Here is an 18,664-nt window from a genome sequence, read left to right as displayed (position 1 = left end):
GGACATCTGTAACCACCCCTTATAATCCCATCCCAAATCATTAGACTAAACAGTAACATAGGCTACAACAAAAACACACATATAACAGAAGCAACCCTCTGCCCCTTTAAGAAGGCAAGCCTTTCTTATCTTCCAGTGGGTATACTTTTCACCCTGGGCTATACCCAAGCCTATACATTTGACCTCCTTGACTCTTAGACCCTCTGATCCCAGCTCAGTCCTTCCCTGAGCTAATATAAAACAAAAGCCATTTTCCTGCAAGTCACTCTTTCTCTGCTCAGGGAATTTGCCTCTGTTCTCAGGCCTGCAGAGCTGTTTAGCTCTGTCCAGGTCCCTTTAGGAGCCCTGCAGCCAGGAGCTCCTCACCTTGTGTTGGAGAAGAGACTACCTGAACCATGCAGGCTCTGGGCTTATATAGCTCAAGTCTGAGCCTTCTTCCAGTCAGGGGAGTCCCTCATTAGCTTTCCCCCCCACACATCTGAAGGCAGCCTCTTAGTCCTCTTAAAGGAGCATGCATATCCCAGTGCCTTGTGACAGCTGACTAGGAGGACTAGGCCAGTTGCTGGAGATAATTGGCTGGCCAGAGGAAGAAGTTAAAGCTCAGAGAATGAGAGAGAGTTACCAGGCTGGCAGCTGCAACACCAAACCAAGGCACTCTCTTGGGGTATGGGAAGAGACGCCAGGGTTTGTATTAACCCTTCATTGTTCTGTCTTGTTGTTATGTGCTGTGATTTATGGGGTTTGCTGTGTCCTGTGAGGCAAAATTGCCCAGAACAAACAAAGATTGTTTGAGAATTCTGATATCCCGCAACAGTGTAATCATGCCTTCAGTGTAACAGGTAGAGGGGGCCTAATTCACATATTTTATTCCTTGAACAGAATCAGATGGAAATTCATAATCAAAGCTTAGAGGACTGGTGTTATCTAGGCAATAAATTAAGCAGATCTGGGACCTAATCCTCACTCCATCACTTACTCACAGTGGGCACATCTACGTGAGACACTTAACTGTGCAGTAGTGTAGTTTACTGTGAAGTAAGCATGTGTGTCTACATATGCACATGCTTATTACACAGTAAACCTCACTAATCGCAAGTAAATTTGCTACCTGCAAATGCAAGTAGCAAATTTGCTTTTGATTAGTAATGGCACATTAGTGTTCATGTAAACGAGTGGAAGATTGCTCCCTGCCCCCAGGAGCTGGCTGCTGCCGGGGCAGGATTCACCACCAGAGCCCAGGCGAGGTCTGGCAGCAGGGAGCTCCAAACCGCTGGCTCTGCCATCACAGTTGGAGAGCTAGGAGATAAGAGTCTTCCAGCACTGGCCCTGAGGTCACCCAGGGGCAGGGTGTAATGTCTCAGCCCCAGACAGGAGACAGCTGTCTCCTGGCCCACTGCTCCCTGCCAGCCCCTGGGCTAGCACCACAGGGAAGCCTAGAGGGGCCCCAGGAAATCTATTAGCAACAAATCTGCTCTCGGTTCCCTACATGTGTAGGCTCCTACATGGGAGCATTTATTTGAGTAGTTTACTCACGACTAAACTGATACCAGATCAAATACATATGTAGATTGTGCCCAGTGTTACTTGTAGGAATTTCCTTAAGCTTTCTGTACTATTTCCTTTCTTCCTGTAGCTGGAAGCATTCCATATATGCCAGTGTTAGAGCAGTGTGAAGAAAGGCAATTCCATTTCATGGAGGATTTGGATGACTTGTTCTAATTTGGAGTGAATACCATAGAGTGAAACATTTTCCATGCTGACTGATCTGGGCCAGGACCTCAGGCTTCCTATATGGGTTCATGTGGGAAGCCTAGGGTCCTGTCTCAGATCAGTTGGCACAGGGGCCTGCAGAAGACTTTGGATCCTGTAGAGCCCCACTCTACAACAGACTGTTAGGTGAGCTGTGGGGGACCTTGGAAACTGGGGCTCTCTGGCTCTTGGATGCTATAAAGCTGGGCACCTGGGATCCCTAGCATTGCCAGAAGGGCTGCTGAGGCTTCCTGTCAGGAAGCCAGGTGGATATATGTCTGCTAGGACCCTGAGTTGCACTGCATCTTAGTAAAAAAAATGAAGTAATCTATATTCATTTTAATTAATCTCCAATTTTCCAAGGGAAAACTGTTCTGTCAGAGAATTTCTAGCCACCTCTACTGAATACTTTATCTCATATATTTTTTGTATGTCCTTACTAAATACAGGTCACTAAACATTAGTTACGAAGTGGTGAACATGCCTTTAAAAAGCAGGGTATATGAAATCCCTAGTTAGGCCTCTGAACATTATTACTGCTTGAAAGCTGGGATAAGAAGGTTTGAAACCAAAGGAACATTGCTTGGCAATCCAAATTACTGACTACTCTAAAACTTACCTGTGCCATTTAGTTATTAAAATACTACCAAGGAATTATCTATTTGTTATCCTTTCTGGGCAGCCAGCTTCAATATTAATATGGCCAACAGGGGACTGAAACAAAGTTGGAAAAAGTTCAAGAAAGAAACCTAGGTGTTTGTCTTATTTTTGTAGGATTTCATCTTTTGAAAGGGTACACTTACATCATGGTATATGTCAATGCCCTCAAGACTAACTGTTTTGCAATAAAAATACTTGCTGAGGAAAAAAATATTAAAGGGTAAAATATAGAAAGAATGAAAAACCATCATATGTACAGTGCACAGAAAAGGGTTTCTAAATGCTCATACTTCTCTCTCTCTGTATTTGTTTGTTTCACATACAGAAAACATTCAGCTGGAAGGGAGCCAGACCCTAACCTCAAGCAATGATTAGTGAACCCGTTGTGAGAAGCACTCTTATCTTTGACAGACAGGAGATTTCCAGAAGTCCAATATATTGGCAGCTGTCAGGGATGGAGACTTGAAATTTACAGGCTAACTTGTGCTGAGCTTTGTCCACCAACAGCACAGATCTAACATCATAAAACATTCAGAATCCTACCTTCTTGGGACCAGATATGATGTGTCTGTATGTATATGTATTTTATTATTACACATATATATATATATATATATATATATATATATATATATATATATATATATATATATATATACATATATATATACATACATACACACACACACACACAGAGAATCTATCTATCTATCTATCTATCTATCTATCTATCTATCTATCTATCTATCTATCTATCTATCTATCTATCTATCTATCTATCTATCTATCTATCTATCTATCTATCTATCTATCTATCTATCTATCTATCTATCTATCTATCTATCTATCTATCTATCTATCTATCTATCTATCTATCTATCTATCTATCTATCTATCTATCTATCTATCTATCTCAACTGAAAAGGCAGGCTATCATTTGACCTGACAACCCATTTAGCAATCTGACAGAGAATGGTTAACTCATGGTGTGCATCCAAGACATGGAGCCAGAATCTCATGAGATCTCATTATAGCTTGGTGTAACAAGAATCATTTCAGCAAACTCTATCTCAGCTTTGTTGTAATTCCTGTTATTCCTCAGGAATACGGCGATTTTGTGAAATTTCATAAAGAGCTTATTTGGCAACAAGAGCATTAAAAATTATAAAAATCTGAAAAACAGTGTCCTGAAAACAATCCCACATATGCATGGAAAATGTTACAGAAACCAGACAAATTCTGATTTAATGAAGTGAAAACTTCTATATTTCCAATCCCAGCACAAACAGTTTATTTACTTTGTGTGTGTGTGGAGAGAGAGCGAGAGAATGAGAGAGAATGAGATTGTTTTGTCTCTAGGTATGTAACCATATCAACATAATAAAATTACACTGAGCTGTGCTTAAAGCAGAAGTGCTAATTATCCAGGACTGAGTAGAGATACCCATACTAGCTCTAAAAAAGCTAACTTGAGTACTGGGAACAGTATACTGTAACATGTGGGCATCCCAGGGCTGGTCTAATCGTAGGACCACCCACTTGTCTTAGGACCAGCTGCCAGTCTCCTCACCTGGTATGCCTTGATGTTACTAATTATCTGATGTTAATCAGGGGGGAGGCTGCCCATTTATCTGCCCTGATGGCAAGGGCCTATGTATACAACTCCAAACTCTCCTTATCATACCCCATGCCTCCCAGATGTTTCCTCCAGCTAGCTAGCATTGGGTTCTCTCTTTTTACACACACACACACACACACACACACACACACACACACACACACACACACACACACACACACACACGGCTCCAAGCCCGCACACACTCTCGGGGCTCCAACCCCACACCTTGGGGCTCCAACCCCTTCTCTGGGATCAGGCTCTGAGCCCTGTCCCCAAGCCCTCCCTGGGATACTCCTTATCTCTGGCCCCAGGAGCTTCCTTAATAGCTCCCCAGGGCTCAGGGCCCCACCCTGCTGGAGCTTCATGCTGGCTCCTATACGCAGCCTCAGGCCACCAAAAGTCTAGGCACTGCCACAAGTCCCTCCACCGACTTGGGCCCTGCCTCAGTACTCTCAGTGAGTCTGGGCTCACCCTGCTCTATCTCACTGTGGCATGGCACTGTTGGTGCCTGCCACTTTAAGGAATGAGCCAAGCAGCCAGCAGGTACTTGATTGTGGTGGTCATTTTGGGACCATGACAGGCTATATAAAGAGTAGTTTGCTGCTGGCAGCCAGGCAGGAAACATCGGGGCTTCCTCCTTCCCCATAGCCCCAGCCTTTACCTCCAAGGATGTTCCGTGTGCAGCATCTCAGCCAAATGTTGTTTCTTTGGCTGCAGCAGCAAACTGCTGCCCCTTTGCAGTTCGGGGCCCAGCTCTCATAGAGCACAGCTAGGCCTTGCTCCCAATCAGGCAACTCTGCCTAATTAGCACTGCAGCTAGCTGCAGGCTGCCAAGCTGCCACTCAGGCCCCTGTACTGTTACATATACCAATGCCAATGCAGTACTCCACTTGGCCTCACAGGGCACTTTTATACATGCTCCAACGTGATGAGAATGTGTCAGAACAGACTTGATTAATCAAGTCTGCCGGAGCATTCTAATCAGAACACTCCAGTGTCCTGCATTTCTAAATGACAGCAGGGGTGCTTTAACTAAAGCTCGTCCAATGATAAGCTGCCATTTTGAAACACAAGACACTGAATACGAGATGCTGCAGGCATTTTAATTAAAGAGGCTTCCAAGAGTCATTCTAATTAGAACAACTCCCCTCCCCCACCCTGGGGCATGTGTATAGGTGCCCATATATTCTAGCCTGAATAGAGCCGCATAGTGACCTAGTGATACCACCTCCAGTACTCCACTAGCTAAGGTATTGTGCATTGTGATGTGTAGACATACTCCAAATAACAGCTTCACTTTCTTACTTCCCAGCTTTAGAGACTTTCAGTTGTCTTGAACTTTGGGTCTGATCCCTCACATCTTCACTTCTTGGCACTATTTACTCACATGAGTTGCCCTGCTGATTTCAAAGGGACTGTAACAGGTAACTGTTCTGGGCCAAGCTAAACTGTTCTGGGCTGACCTGCACACCTGTTCCTGAGGCAACCACCCGTCTTCTTGCCTGCCATGCCTTGATGTTAATTAATTAGTTGATGTTAATTAGCGGGAGGCTGCCATTGTACTGCCCCATTGCCAGGGGGTGCTATCTGCAGCTCCTATCCTCCCCAATACTGCAGCCAAAGCCTCGCAGATGGAATATCTGTTATATATTGGCCTTTTTCCCCAATCAGGCCCCTCTTTGGGCCTTTTCAAGTATCGTTGCCCTCTCTCGGGGCCTTCTCTGTGCTGCCCCCTTCTCTCGGGGCCTTCTCAGCACTGCTGCCCTCTCCTTGGGCCTTGGTAAGTGCTTCCCCCTCTCTGGGGTTCGCCACGGCCACGCTAGGGCCTCTCAGTAATGCCCCCTCTCTGGGGCTCACCACGCCTGCACTGGGCTTCTCAATAAGGCACTCCCCCCTCTGGGGCTCGCCATGCCCATGCTAGGGTGTCTCAAAAGTGCCCCTCTCTAGGGCTCGCCACGCCCACGCTAGGGCATCTCAAAAGTGCCCCTCTCTAAGGCTGGGGTCTATACACCCCATCTACTGTGCCCTCCTGGGCGCCAGGGTCCTCACACTCCACTGTGGGTTCCCCCTGAGGCCTCCTCCAACCCCTTATAGCCTCACCCAAACCACCAGTTTAAACAACAACAAAACACAAGCCCCTGGGCTGTAACATAAATTGAAGCCGCCTGGCTAAAACAACATTGCTCAAGCCTCTGAGAGCTGCCATAAGCTGTTGCTGCGGTCAGGCTTTTCCTCACCTCCTGCCATAGGGAGCTCCTGCCTCTCTGGCTGCTGGCAGCAAACTGCCTCTGGTCTCAGCTCCTGGGCTTTATAAGGGCCAGGCCCTGCCCCCTCTGGTCAGCTGACCTTCCCTGGTTGCCCCGGCAACCCACAGCTGTGCTCCTTAGTCACTGCTAGGGCTCCTTCCCTAGCAGTTTTCCCCTCTTCAGGCACAGGGCACCTGAGTGCTCTGTGACAGGGACAAAGCACAATATTAAGGGCTGTACTGGACACACACATTGCCAGAGTCAGTGTGTCTGTAGATATCAAGTTCTTCGGGAGGGAACTACATGTTTGTCTGGTATATGAAGAACTATATCAACAGTATTAGCCATGCCTGAAGTATTTGTGGGCCCATAAATGAGAAACAAATCCATCTGAGGGGATCCCCATAGTTATAAGCAAGATCAGAATCAAGGCTTGTATGTAAAAAATAGAAAAGGAAGCACCTATCTTTGGTTAGGATTTTATATGACAAGCTTTTAATTGAAATTGATTATAAAACCTTCCAAAGTGAAGTCTGTAATGGAGCCATTACAGAACAAATGGTACCACTACAATTGCCTTTCACTGTATAGTAAAACAAAGATTTTCTTTTAAATGGAGGCTGCAGGAAGTACCCACATAACAAGCCTTCAAGTTTAGCCCTCTTTGTTTTGGTAAAGGATAGAGTCCCTAGTTGGAATACATGCAATTTCCCCCTAAGGTGTTTACTGATTTCCAGTATGTTAAAATGCTTTTCTATCCCTTTCCTAGAGAAATTGGGTAACATGTGAGAGCTAAGGCTCTCAACCTGTCAGAACAAGGTGCGATAGAAGCCTAGCTCTTTTATAGGTTGTGTAAACACAGCTCTCATTGTGAGCCAGAGTGAAGGAAACCACCAACCCACATCGACTTCTTATCATGGTACTGATTTTTTTTTGGCTTCTCTGCTCTCTCCTTATCCCTTTCACACCCCACACAGTACTGACAGGTAGGACTCAATGCACTATCCCTTCAAAGATGTCAAAGGTGGGTCTTTACCAGCCACAGGTGTCATTACAGACTAATACAAGACCTCTTTCCCAATTGGGCTTAGCTTGCAGCCTCTTTAGCTCTTCTACTTGCTGCTGGTCCCTCACTGATGCCTGGCTGTCATCCATTCAAACAGAGTGTAGACAAAAGGCCAGTCTCTGAGATCGTTTTGATTTTAAAGGTAAGGACAGAATACTGGTTATAGTCTTAGCCACACATCTGCAAGATTCAGAGCACTGAGCCATCAGTTCACACAGTAAAAGCCAAATAAATACAATAGCTAGAGTTTATTCAACTTTGAGTCAAAAGACAATAAAAGAGACTGGATAATATACACGGACTACATGCAGGCAGAATGAAGAACGTGACTCTGCTTACCTGAATCCCTGGGGACAGACACAGGTGTAGCCATTGACTGCATCTACACACACAGCACCATGGCGACATTTATGACCCACACAATCATCATCATCAGTTTCACAGTGTTTGCCACTATAGCCCGGTAGGCATTCACATCTGAAACACAAGAAGATCATCATCAATAGGCTGTTTCATTAGCATCCTGGTGATAATGCACACACACTGGTCAATCTCCAATTCAGTCACAGTGTATGGTTCAGGCTTTAGGAGCATTAGAGATAAAAATCTAAGAACAGACAAACACAAGAACTAAGCTTTCAGAACTGTGTTGGATCCTCTCACTGCTTGTGTTATAAATTGGTGGCTCTCAAAGAAAGTGCAATAACTTATCCTGTTTCTCTTCCAGAGCTACTAGGAAGGATGCTGTATAATGAGGTCCTAGACTTCATGTAATGTGAGAAAGAACTAGGCTTCCTTGGCTAAGATTTTGAAAGTGATGCCGACTCAAAATTTAGAAGGACCCTAGTTTCCATTTTAATAGCATCTGCTCTGTAGGCCTAGGGCCATGACAGGACATACAGGTTGACATAGAGCAGTCTCATGTTTTCATTCCACCCTAGGAAATCTTGTTAGGTGGTCTAAGGGAGGCCAGACCTAATGCAGAGGCATCCTATGCAAGAAAGGGAAAATAAGATATTGACTGCTGCATACTATTTTTGTTTCCGCTTCAATCATGGTCGTTTCAAAGGACACAGTAAGCTTTGTTTTCCTGAAGAGAAAGTACAAACAAGCCACAGAACCCAGCCCTGGAAACAACTGTGAAAGGCAAAAGCAAATCTAAAGGAGGTAACTATCAGATTTTAATTTACTACCTGTTGTCCTTTTAGTTATAGATACTTTACTGGAGCAGGAGCAGCTGGACATTTTGGACCATATCTCCTGTTGACATACTGGTGCAATACTACTTTCCTGCCATTAGGTGGCAACTTAATCTTGGGAAGAAATGACACGGGCTGCACCAAGAACTGCACACATCGGCTGTTTTTTTATTGTAGATGTTAAGTTTGTAGCATTAAGGTTGTGTCAGCATTTCCATTATAAATCTTATTTTCAGAGGTTTGTAACTTGACCATACAAAAATGTGCTCCAAGGTCTCAGGCCAGGAGCAGATCTTTTTGGAAAGTTGAACAAGCTCTTTCTGACACTAAATTCTAGCCTGGCTTGAATGCATTTTTGTCCATAAGCCGCATTTCACTCTTCCCAGCTGGATTTTAATCCACAAATAGAAAATAACAAGCATATCACTAAAAACTACGAAAAAAGGAAACTCCATAATTTCCCCAACTATGTATTTTATAAGGTATGGGTCCATGCCATCCTGAAGTCCAGATTTCCTTCCTTGAAGTAATTAGTCTTCATTCTCTTAAGAGCAAGTCCAGCTTCTTCCTCTAGCTAGGAAGGCCCCTGTGATTGTAGAATGGGTGCAGCTCCATTGTGTATGAGCTGTACATAGGACGGATACAGGAAGGTTGTGTATCCGCTGTTCAGTCTCATGTGATCCCAGTGAGAAAGTGTGCAGGAAGTGAGACAGTGACAAGCCAAGAGAGGTGACACAAGAACTTCTGCAGCTACATGGATACAACCACCCTCTTTCCTCTGCATCCAATGGGGTTAGAAGAACCAAACACATTAAAAAAGTATTTCAGTGACTGGATTAAAGTCACTGCAGAGAAACTCCTCTATTGCATGGAAGAGATGGAGAGAATAAGGGCACCTCCTATTCTCTGGCCAGTTTGGCATAGGAGCTCAGCACAGGATGGCATAGGAGCTGAGCATAGGAGCTCAGCACTGGCAGCAGTAGCCTTGCTATGGAATGATTTCATATTTTAGTTTATGCAAGTGCTAATTCTCTTTACTCTTCTAAAACACATCCTATCCATGGTTTGTAAGGCAGTCATCACCACACTATTTAGGTTTCTGCAATTTCTACAACATATCTAAATATGCTTCATTGGGGGGGGGGGGGGGGGGGGGAAGATGTTTATCAGTTTTCAACCCAACTGGTAGCATATAATTTATCTGAGTAACCCATATGATCGACTGAAAGAAGTAAAAAGTGTGAAATCTAATCACTTATATTTAGCTGAAATAAATCCACTTCCTAATGAGGGGGTTGTCTGTATCACAGCACTCAAGGGCCAGAGAGGTTATAGGTTGCATGTAGCAGAATGATCTGTTTTTCTGCAGACTGACCAGTTTCCTTCTCCACTCACACTGGGGCAGGGCCTCCCATAACAAACATGCACAGCCACTGTTTGGCTGATATGCCACATCTGTACAGCTGAATCACATTCTTACATCTTGGGGGCTGCAGGAACATCATGAGTAATATAGTACTGGAGTTTAAAAAACAAACAAACCACAAGACAAAACAAAGGGTATTCCATCTCCAAACTTTGCTAAGCTTGAGGAAAGTTTTTCAGCAATGTTTCAGTCACACCTGCAAGCAAACATCATTCATCAAAAGACTTTGTAGGGGGAAATGGGAGCATTTAATCCTGTTGCTTTTTATTGATCCCTGCTGTCCTAATATAAAGTGATGTACTAATGAACAATGTGCAGCTCCTTATTCAAAGCTGCCATGTATCACTTTTATGATGTGTATTGGCTATCATGGTAATGATAGAACCACCACTTTTCTCTGCAGGGCTGCATTAAATCAGCATGTTATGCCATCAGGTAATAATTCTATGCTTCAGAATAATAAAGCATATTTATACTAGGCTCTAACACAGCCACAGTGAATGGAAAAACATGCTTATTTCCTGAAGTTGTGCCTTCAAAATGCATTTCATTGCATTAGCTAATTTTTTTTAGTTTGGAATACAAAATACTGCCCTTTAATAATCAAAGCATAATAAAGAGCTGGAGGTTAAGAGTGAGGAAAACCACCTGCAATTTTTGCTCTGAAAGTAGAGAGCTCTGTGTAGCCAAGAGAACATTAAAAAATTCCAGCTCGTTTCCAGGCTGAGATATGGCCATGCCCTTTAGAAGCCGAGAATTGTTTTTAGTTCAATATTTTCAAGTATTTTAAAATTTGGGTTAACTGTGACAGGTTTAGATTGGATAATTTGAAGCTACCTCTATACTAAGCACTTCTGGAGTATAGCTATCGTGGATCAGGTGACACTCTGTTCAAGAAACATTTGTCCTCTGCAATGGTGTTTCATACCTTCCCAGCCTCTTAGGGCACATCTACATTGCATCAGCTCACACTACGGAGCACTGCTATGAAAATATACCCTGCCCACTTGCTCCAACTGCCCATACACCAAGTGTTGATAAAGATCACTGGAGGGACAGCAGCCCACCAATGGTTAGTGTCAACCTAGTGAAGGGGCACTTGGAAGGGCTTGATGTGTTCAAGTCAGCAGGCCCAGATGATCTTAATCCAAGGGTGCTGAAGGAATTGGCTGGTGTCATAGCAGAACCACTGACAAAACTGTTTGAGCACTCATGGCACTCAGGGCAGGTCCCACAGGACTGGAAAAGGGCCAATGTGTTCCCTATTTTCAAAAAGGGTAAGAAGGAGGATCTGGGTAACTATAGACTTATTAGTCTCACCTCGATCCTTGGGAAAACCTTTGAAAAAATTAAGGAATACATTTGTGTGAGACCAGCAGGAAAAGTAATGCTGAAGGGCAACTGGCATGGATTCATAGCAGGTAGATCCTGCCTGACAAACCTAGTTTCTTTTTATGACCAGGTCACAAACTGCTTAGATACAGGAGTCAAGGTGGTTATCATATACTTGGATTTTAAAAAAGCCTTTGATATGGTGTCACATCCCATTCTCATAAAAAAAAAAAATGAGCGGCTGTGATTTAGATGATTATACAGTCAGGTGGGTGACAAATTGGCTAACGGGATGCACCCGGAGAGTGGTGGTGGATGGGTTGGTATCAACCTAGAAGGATGTGGGCAATGATGTCCCCCAGGGCTTGGTCCTCGGGTCAGTGCTGTTCAGTATCTTCATCAGCGATTTGGACAAGGGCGTAGTGAGCACACTGTCCAAATTCATTGATGATACCAAATTATGGGGCAAAGTAGACACACTGGAGGGCAGGGAGCGGATTCAGGCAGATTTGGACAAGCTGGAAAAGTGAGCAGAACAAAATAGGATGCAGTTTAATAAGTGCAGAGTACTGCACCTAGGGAGAAGGAATCACCAGCACACATACAGATTGGGGAATGACTTTCTAAGCAGCACAGGAGCGGAAAGGGATGTCGGAGTCATAGTTGACTCAAAGATGAACATGAGTTGACAATGTGACAAAATGACCAATAGAGCTAACCATGCTCTATCATGCATTAGCAGGTGCATCACGAACAGGTTTAGGGAGGTGATACTTCCCTTCTTTATGGCACTGGTAAAGCTTCAGCTGAAGTACTGCATCCAGTTTTGGGCACAGCACTTCAAGAAGGATGTGGATAATCATGAGGGGATCCAACGGAGGCCACTCGTATGATTAGGGGCCTGTAGGAAAGGTCCTACAAGGAGAGATTGAGGGACCAGGATCTCTTCAGCCTCTGTAAGAGAAGGCTGACAGGAGATTTGGTGGCTGTCTACAAATTTGTCAGGCGGGGGCAGCAAGGAATACAAGATACTCTGTTTACCAAGGTGCCCCTTGGAGTACCTAGAACCAATGGCCACAAACTGACAGAGAGCAGATTTAGATTGGACATTAGAAATAACTTAGTTATGGTAAGGGTTACCAGAATCTGGAATGGGCTTCCAAGGGAGGTGGTGTTTTCCCCTACCTTGGAGGTCTTTAAGAAGAGACTGAACAAACATCTTGCTGTGGTCATCTGACCTCAGCACTCTTTCCTGCCCAGGGCAGGGGGTTCAGACTTGATGATCTGCTGAGGTCCGCTCTGACCCTAAAAATCTATGAGATCTATGAAATCACAGAGCTGCTTTTTTGGAGAGTGCCTCATATCACTTTCAGTCTTAGGGATTACATAGCAGCTTTTTGGCACTCAGTGTGTAGGGGGAGGGAGGGGGAAGGTATGGCAGTGCTCCTTGGTACAAACTGATGTCATGCAGGCAAGCCCAGGGGATCTGATTCTCTTCTCACTTGCTGGATCAGAAAGCCAGCATTTTAGCTGTAAACTTCACTCACTTTGCACAGGTGAAAGTGACCACAAAAAACACAAGTTAACTATCAGGCTGATATGTTTTAGCACTCAATCTTTAAGTAAAAGAGCAACCTGCCTGAGAGACCATCAGCTACCTCACATCCCAATGGCTTGGTTAATATCTCCAGACTAGGCTGGTGGTAGCATGCTTTAAGCTTGGTATTTTCTGAGGCACCTGGAGTATTTTGTGTATGGGGCATCATAAACAAATATTTCTGCATCCATTATTCATTCTGTATGTTGTATTGCATTACATCATGTTAATACATGGCATAACACAGGTCATAACACAGTAAGCCATAACATATTAAGACATACTACAGACTGATAAAAGGACAGGACATTTTCAACCTTTCTGCTATTGTTTTTAAATCCAGACAAGCTCAGTAGTGACCAAATGGTTTAAAATCTGAAAGATTCTCCATATGAAAACACTAGGTCAGGAACTGACAATCTGTTGGCTGGATTTGGTCTGTGAAGAATAGGGGAACAGTGACCCAGAGCTGTGCTGTGCTGTCCCCCTGCGGCGTTCCCCTCCACTGCAGAGCCTGCTGTTCCACCACCTCTGCATTTCCCTCATTGCAGAGGGGCTGGGAATCTGCAGCAAGGGAAGCATAGTGATGCAGAGTGAGGAAGCTAGCTGCTATAGGGATGTGGGTGGGAGAGCAGGATCCAAAGATGGGTCACAAACTTCAGCCTGAAGAAGCAAAAGTCTGTCAACCCCTGCGCTAGGCAGTTTTGGGCTGCAAAGAGCAAAAGCAAACCCAGCATCCTGTTTAGAGGCTGGGCACTAGCGGGGCAAAGGAGCGCTAGCGTGGTTCCTCCATATTACAGGAATAGGCCCTCATCAGGCAAGAATAACTAAACATACAATGTGGGGAGTGTTTTTGTTATTATTTACTATTTTTTCTTACAGGACTGTCCTAGAGCCCTGATCAGAGTTAAGGGGCACTTAGAGATGTACCTTTTCATTCTGGATGTGCCAGAGATCCACCACTTTGGAGCAGACTCAATAAATCAAGTCTGCTCTGCACAGGAGCTGATGCACACCATGCTGCACTACCTGCAGTTGTATAAGCAGTGAAATGTGCATCAACACAGAGAAACATGGAGGTGGTATGCTTTTGAACTAAAGCACCTCCAAGATGTTTTAGTTCTCAAGTGCACCGCTGCCAGTTTCTTCACACTGATGCGCATTTTGCCACTTACACAACTGCAAGTGTTGCAATGCTGGGCACTTTTCAAAGCGCCCAGTGCTGTAGCGCTTGTACATGTAAAAATGCCCAAGGATTCCACTGTGTGGCAAACTGGCCCATAATAAAAGATGTTCCCTTTACCAAAGAGGTTACATGTCAGCACCCTGCAAAGGAGTGAACTAAAAAAAGGAGGTGCAGATTAAGTTTTAGTGCTGGAATTGGTAACAGGTGGGCAGTTGAGTGCCAGTCACAGGTACAACTGGCCAGCAGGCCAGGCCCTACAACGATAGACTAAAGAGCCTGAATCTATTCAGCTTCCACAAGAGAAGACTGAGAGGGGATCTGGCGGCTGTCTATAAACTCAGCAGGGGGGACCAGCGGAAAATAGGTGAGGCTCTGTTCCCCCAGGCACCACCTGGGATAACAAGGAATAACAGCCACAAATTGATTGAGAGCAGGTTCAGGCTTGATATCAGAAGGCATTAGTTTACGGTTAGGGCTGCCAGGCTCTGGAATGGGCCCCCAAGGGAGGTGGTGCTCTCCCCTACCTTAGGGATCTTCAAGCGGAGGTTGGATAGATATCTGGCTGGGGTATTATGATCCCAGCACTCGTTCCTGCCCAGGGCAGGGGGACAGACTTGATGATCTGTTCAGGTCCTTTCTGCCCCTAGAAACTATGAAACTGCTGTCTCCATTCCCTCGTTCTTCTAGTGACACAGGACAGGTGGAGTTAATTTATAAATGTTTAGTGCTGGTACCTATCAGAGAACTTTGAACCAAGCATAGAACTGACATTCTACCTTTGCCTCGCAACATGCTGTAACTAATGGATTAGCCAAGTGATGGATTAGCTGAAAACGAAAGCCTGAAGGAATGTCAAGGAATCAGCAAGTACTAGGGTATGCATCTTTCTACTCAGAGGAGGTCACTTCAAGAACTGTCCTAAATCATTTAACAGTTTCCTTTCCCTCCAGAGCTGGAAATGACTCTTTCCTGAAGTCCTTCACTTGGTAACAAGCCATATGACCCTATAACAGGTTGTTTGGCAAGTGTGGATCCGGCTGTCCAAAAGAAACCTTCCCCTAGAAAGCGGCTATGTTGTTGTATGAAAGCTGAGCTTGTCTGCTTTCTCTGAGATAAGATTTACAAGCTGAATGTACTAATTGTTATTTTATACTTTGTAGCAGTGTGTTAGGCACTTCACAGGACACAGTCACTGCTCAGAACACAAGCTGTGCTAGACAGTGTTAGCAGTGAAACTAAGATTAGTAGTACAGTTTATCTCTCTCTCTCTCTCTCCTCTGCTCCAGATTGGGACAGACAGCTTCTCTGTTTAGAGGCTCCATATTTTCTCCAATCCCCACATTCTCAGTAGCAAATCAGAATCACCCAGAGAGGAGTAAAATGGCTGTGATAACAGCTATGGGAGGGAGCTATGTAAGCAAGCTGGCTTCAGTGCCACAATCTAGCCAGGAGTGGAGCCAGTAGCATGGCTCCCCATGATTTGATCCCATTTTGGGATCAAACCACACCATGGGAGCCTCTGGGGACTTTTGTAGGTCCTCAAAGGAAGTGAAAATTGTCCTTCCTTCCTTCCCCACTCCACATCCCCTGCCTGTTACTGCTGCTTTTCCTGCTGTTCCAAGGAAGGGGGAAGCGCCAGAGCTGTTCCTGTCCTCCCTAGCCAGGCTACATGTGGGCTGGGCTCAGCTGGGTACAAGGAAAGTGGCAGTGGACATGAGTGCCTGCTCTTGGAGGAAGAGGCAGGGAAGGGGGAACTACTCGACCACCTTGTTCTTGCTCCCCAGATGAGCCCAGCCCAGGCACAGTCCAGCTGGGACAGGGAGAAATGGTGGGGGAATGGGGAGGGAAAGGGAAGGAGAGGGGGCATTTTTCTCTGCTTCAGGGGACTTAAAAAGGGTCTCTGGAGGTTCTCAAGGGCAGCCTGCCCACATTGGTGGGGAAGGAAGCAGAAAGGTAGGGGTGCAGCCACCCTTGCAGTGCAGGTTTTCACTGTTGCACCCTACCCCTTTGGAAAGCCTGGATCTGCCCCTAAATTCATCTAAGGTCTTTTGCAATTTCTCCTCATACTTGCTCTGTCCCAGGTTGTAATGCAACCTTATCTCTATTTTTCAAACTCTGATGACCTCTATTTTTCAGCCTCATGGTATTCTACTAGTACCACAATGGGTGGAATGTCTCTCCTTGTCTCGCTTCCTTCTTCTAAAAGGTTATCTTTTAGAAGGTAAAATTAAAAATTAAAAATTGAAAATTAGCATTCTAAAGCACCTTCCACCTGAGGATCTGCAAGTGAATTAAGCTACACTTCACCACTGTGATACTGGTGTGCAGATGAGGCAGAGGTGAAAAGGGAATTGCCCAAGGTCACACATGAAACAGAATTCAGACCCCTGACTTCCAGACATATACTGTAGCCACACAAGATCATTTTTCTCCTTTTAATAATGAGAGCTGGACTTTGATTACTAAAACTGCAACTGAGCACTACAAGGGAATTAAATTGTGTGCTTATAGAGGGAGTTAGTTTTAAAATGACTCTTGTTCCAGGACATGCACGTCGCTGGGGAGTGTCAGAGAGATCCCTCTTCATATCAAAGTAAAACAACACTAACTTGTTCTTTTAAGAAGAAGGCTGGTCCTAACCAAACTGTTATTTGTCTCAACAATGTTTTTTCAGGACATCTTTTGTAAAGTGCAGTCTATCATGTACCCTCTTTGCAATGTCTCCAGTTTGCAACGACTACACAAACAGTTCAGCACAGGTTGCAACCATATTACTATCTTTCCACTTATCCCATTCTATCCTGGCATGACATATTCTGCCAAAGACAAATCTTATTACATCTAAACTTTTAAAGGAGAACAAATCTAATCCAGACATTCAGTTTTCTAGGGCAATTTTCTTTTTTTTTTTTGGAAATAAGGGGGAAAAGAGGACTTAAGACTCTACTCAAAATATGTGTTTATCAGTTTATATTAAATTATGTTCTGCTATCTACTCTGCCAAGATGGGATGATGTTGACAACATATATTGCATATGCACCTTCTAGTTGTCGTTTTTTGTCAGATACACTGATAATATCTCATTGCTCATAAAGATAGGAGGTCTTTTCCAATCATAAAACTATAATTATGATTCCCAAATTATTAATTTTCTGGACACATTTCTGTGTTTTGAAATGTCTTCCATGTAGAGGTCAGCCAGTGAGAGGAAAACTGCTCTGCTTGGACAAGGGAGTGGGGAAAGAGACCAAATAAACAGGTAGGAGAAAAATGCTGATCTGTCAGCCTATCTAAATAGCAGCTATCCTTAACATCTTGCCTATTGTCTCAGTGCTTGCAATACTAATTATATTATTAAAAGAAATATATAAAGAATCTGCACTTTACTCTGCTGGCAGCTTCAACGTATGACTAGACCTAGTGTGGAGATATTACAATGTTGCGTGCTATTCCTAAAAATCTCATTGCTGTTGGATGTTTTCACTTACTAACATGAAGACAGAGCCAGTTGTGAGAAACAGAAGTCAGAAATGAAGAGGAATGCTTCCATAGTGGATACCACTGTGGCATGATGCCAATGGTAATATCTGTTACATCTTCCTATATTTAGACTACTTATATGGATGGTTACAGGTCTCTAAATCCAATGAATTTATCTATATGGTAAAAATGCCTTGAAAGCTGTTTTAGAGTAAGATAATCTGCAATAGCTATTTTAGAATGACATGTTGATGCTCTATTCCAGAACGTGTAGTTTATTCCAGAATAATTCCTCCATTCTGGAACTGCACAAATTATTTCACAATAAAGTACCTTATACACTGAGGAGCTGCAAAAAAGATGGACACTAACAATGTTCCTAAAATGGTCTATAGTACACCACCTTTCAGGCATTCCTTTTATATTTGGCTCATTAAGTTGATCAAATCAACATTACAATTCCATTCAGGTTAAGGAACAAATTTTATCAAATATGGGAAGGTAAAAATACTTACCTGAATCCTCTGGCAAGGGAGAGACATTTGGACTCATGCTGACAAGGGTTTAGCTCAGGAACACAATGGTTAATCACCTCATCACAAAGCTCACCTGATAAAAGAAAAGGAATAAGGCTGTAATAAACCTGCTATCAACATAGCACTGATGTTGGTGAAAGAGTTTCAACCACAATATCCAGCATGGTAAGTTCACCTGCCCTTATGACTAGTGGCTGGACAAAACTGCATCAACTCGGTAGTTTAGCATGACACTTCATGACAGTACTTTTTGTGATGGTGAGTCAGATTACACTGTAGTGAGTTTCTTCAATACTGGACTGTTGAATACAATAGGATCAACAACTATGTTTAATGAATATTCACCAACTGGGCTACAAAAGATGGGATGACTATGTCATACAAACCTGAGAGGCCCAATTCAAAACTCCTTACACTCAAACCCTTTCACCCTGAGCTGGAGCTTGGCCAGAGTAAGGACTGTAAGATCAGATCCGGACTTCACGTCTCTAGCATCAAAGAGAGCCAGTAACACACATGGCCCTACTCATTAAGGGAGTCTTTAAACTTAGCATACCAAGCCATA

General features: G+C 44.0%; 1 protein-coding gene across 5 annotated transcripts in view; it reads right to left on the bottom strand.

Annotated features, from left to right (window-relative positions):
* The window catches only part of SLIT3 (slit guidance ligand 3), a 964,832-nt gene that overhangs the window by 47,906 nt on the left and 898,262 nt on the right, over window positions 1–18,664 (bottom strand). For all 5 annotated transcript variants that reach the window (XM_019487139.2, XM_019487141.2, XM_019487140.2 and 2 more), the window contains 2 exons: window positions 18,079–18,172; window positions 7,682–7,819 (listed from right to left, as the gene is read on the bottom strand). In XM_019487139.2, coding sequence (XP_019342684.1) covers window positions 7,682–7,819; window positions 18,079–18,172 — 232 coding nt within the window. The remainder of the gene's footprint in view (window positions 1–7,681; window positions 7,820–18,078; window positions 18,173–18,664) is intronic.

Source organism: Alligator mississippiensis, chromosome 9, assembly GCF_030867095.1.
Source record: "Alligator mississippiensis isolate rAllMis1 chromosome 9, rAllMis1, whole genome shotgun sequence".
Classification (NCBI taxonomy): Eukaryota; Metazoa; Chordata; order Crocodylia; family Alligatoridae; genus Alligator; species Alligator mississippiensis.
This window is presented reverse-complemented; position numbering and strand designations above follow the sequence as displayed.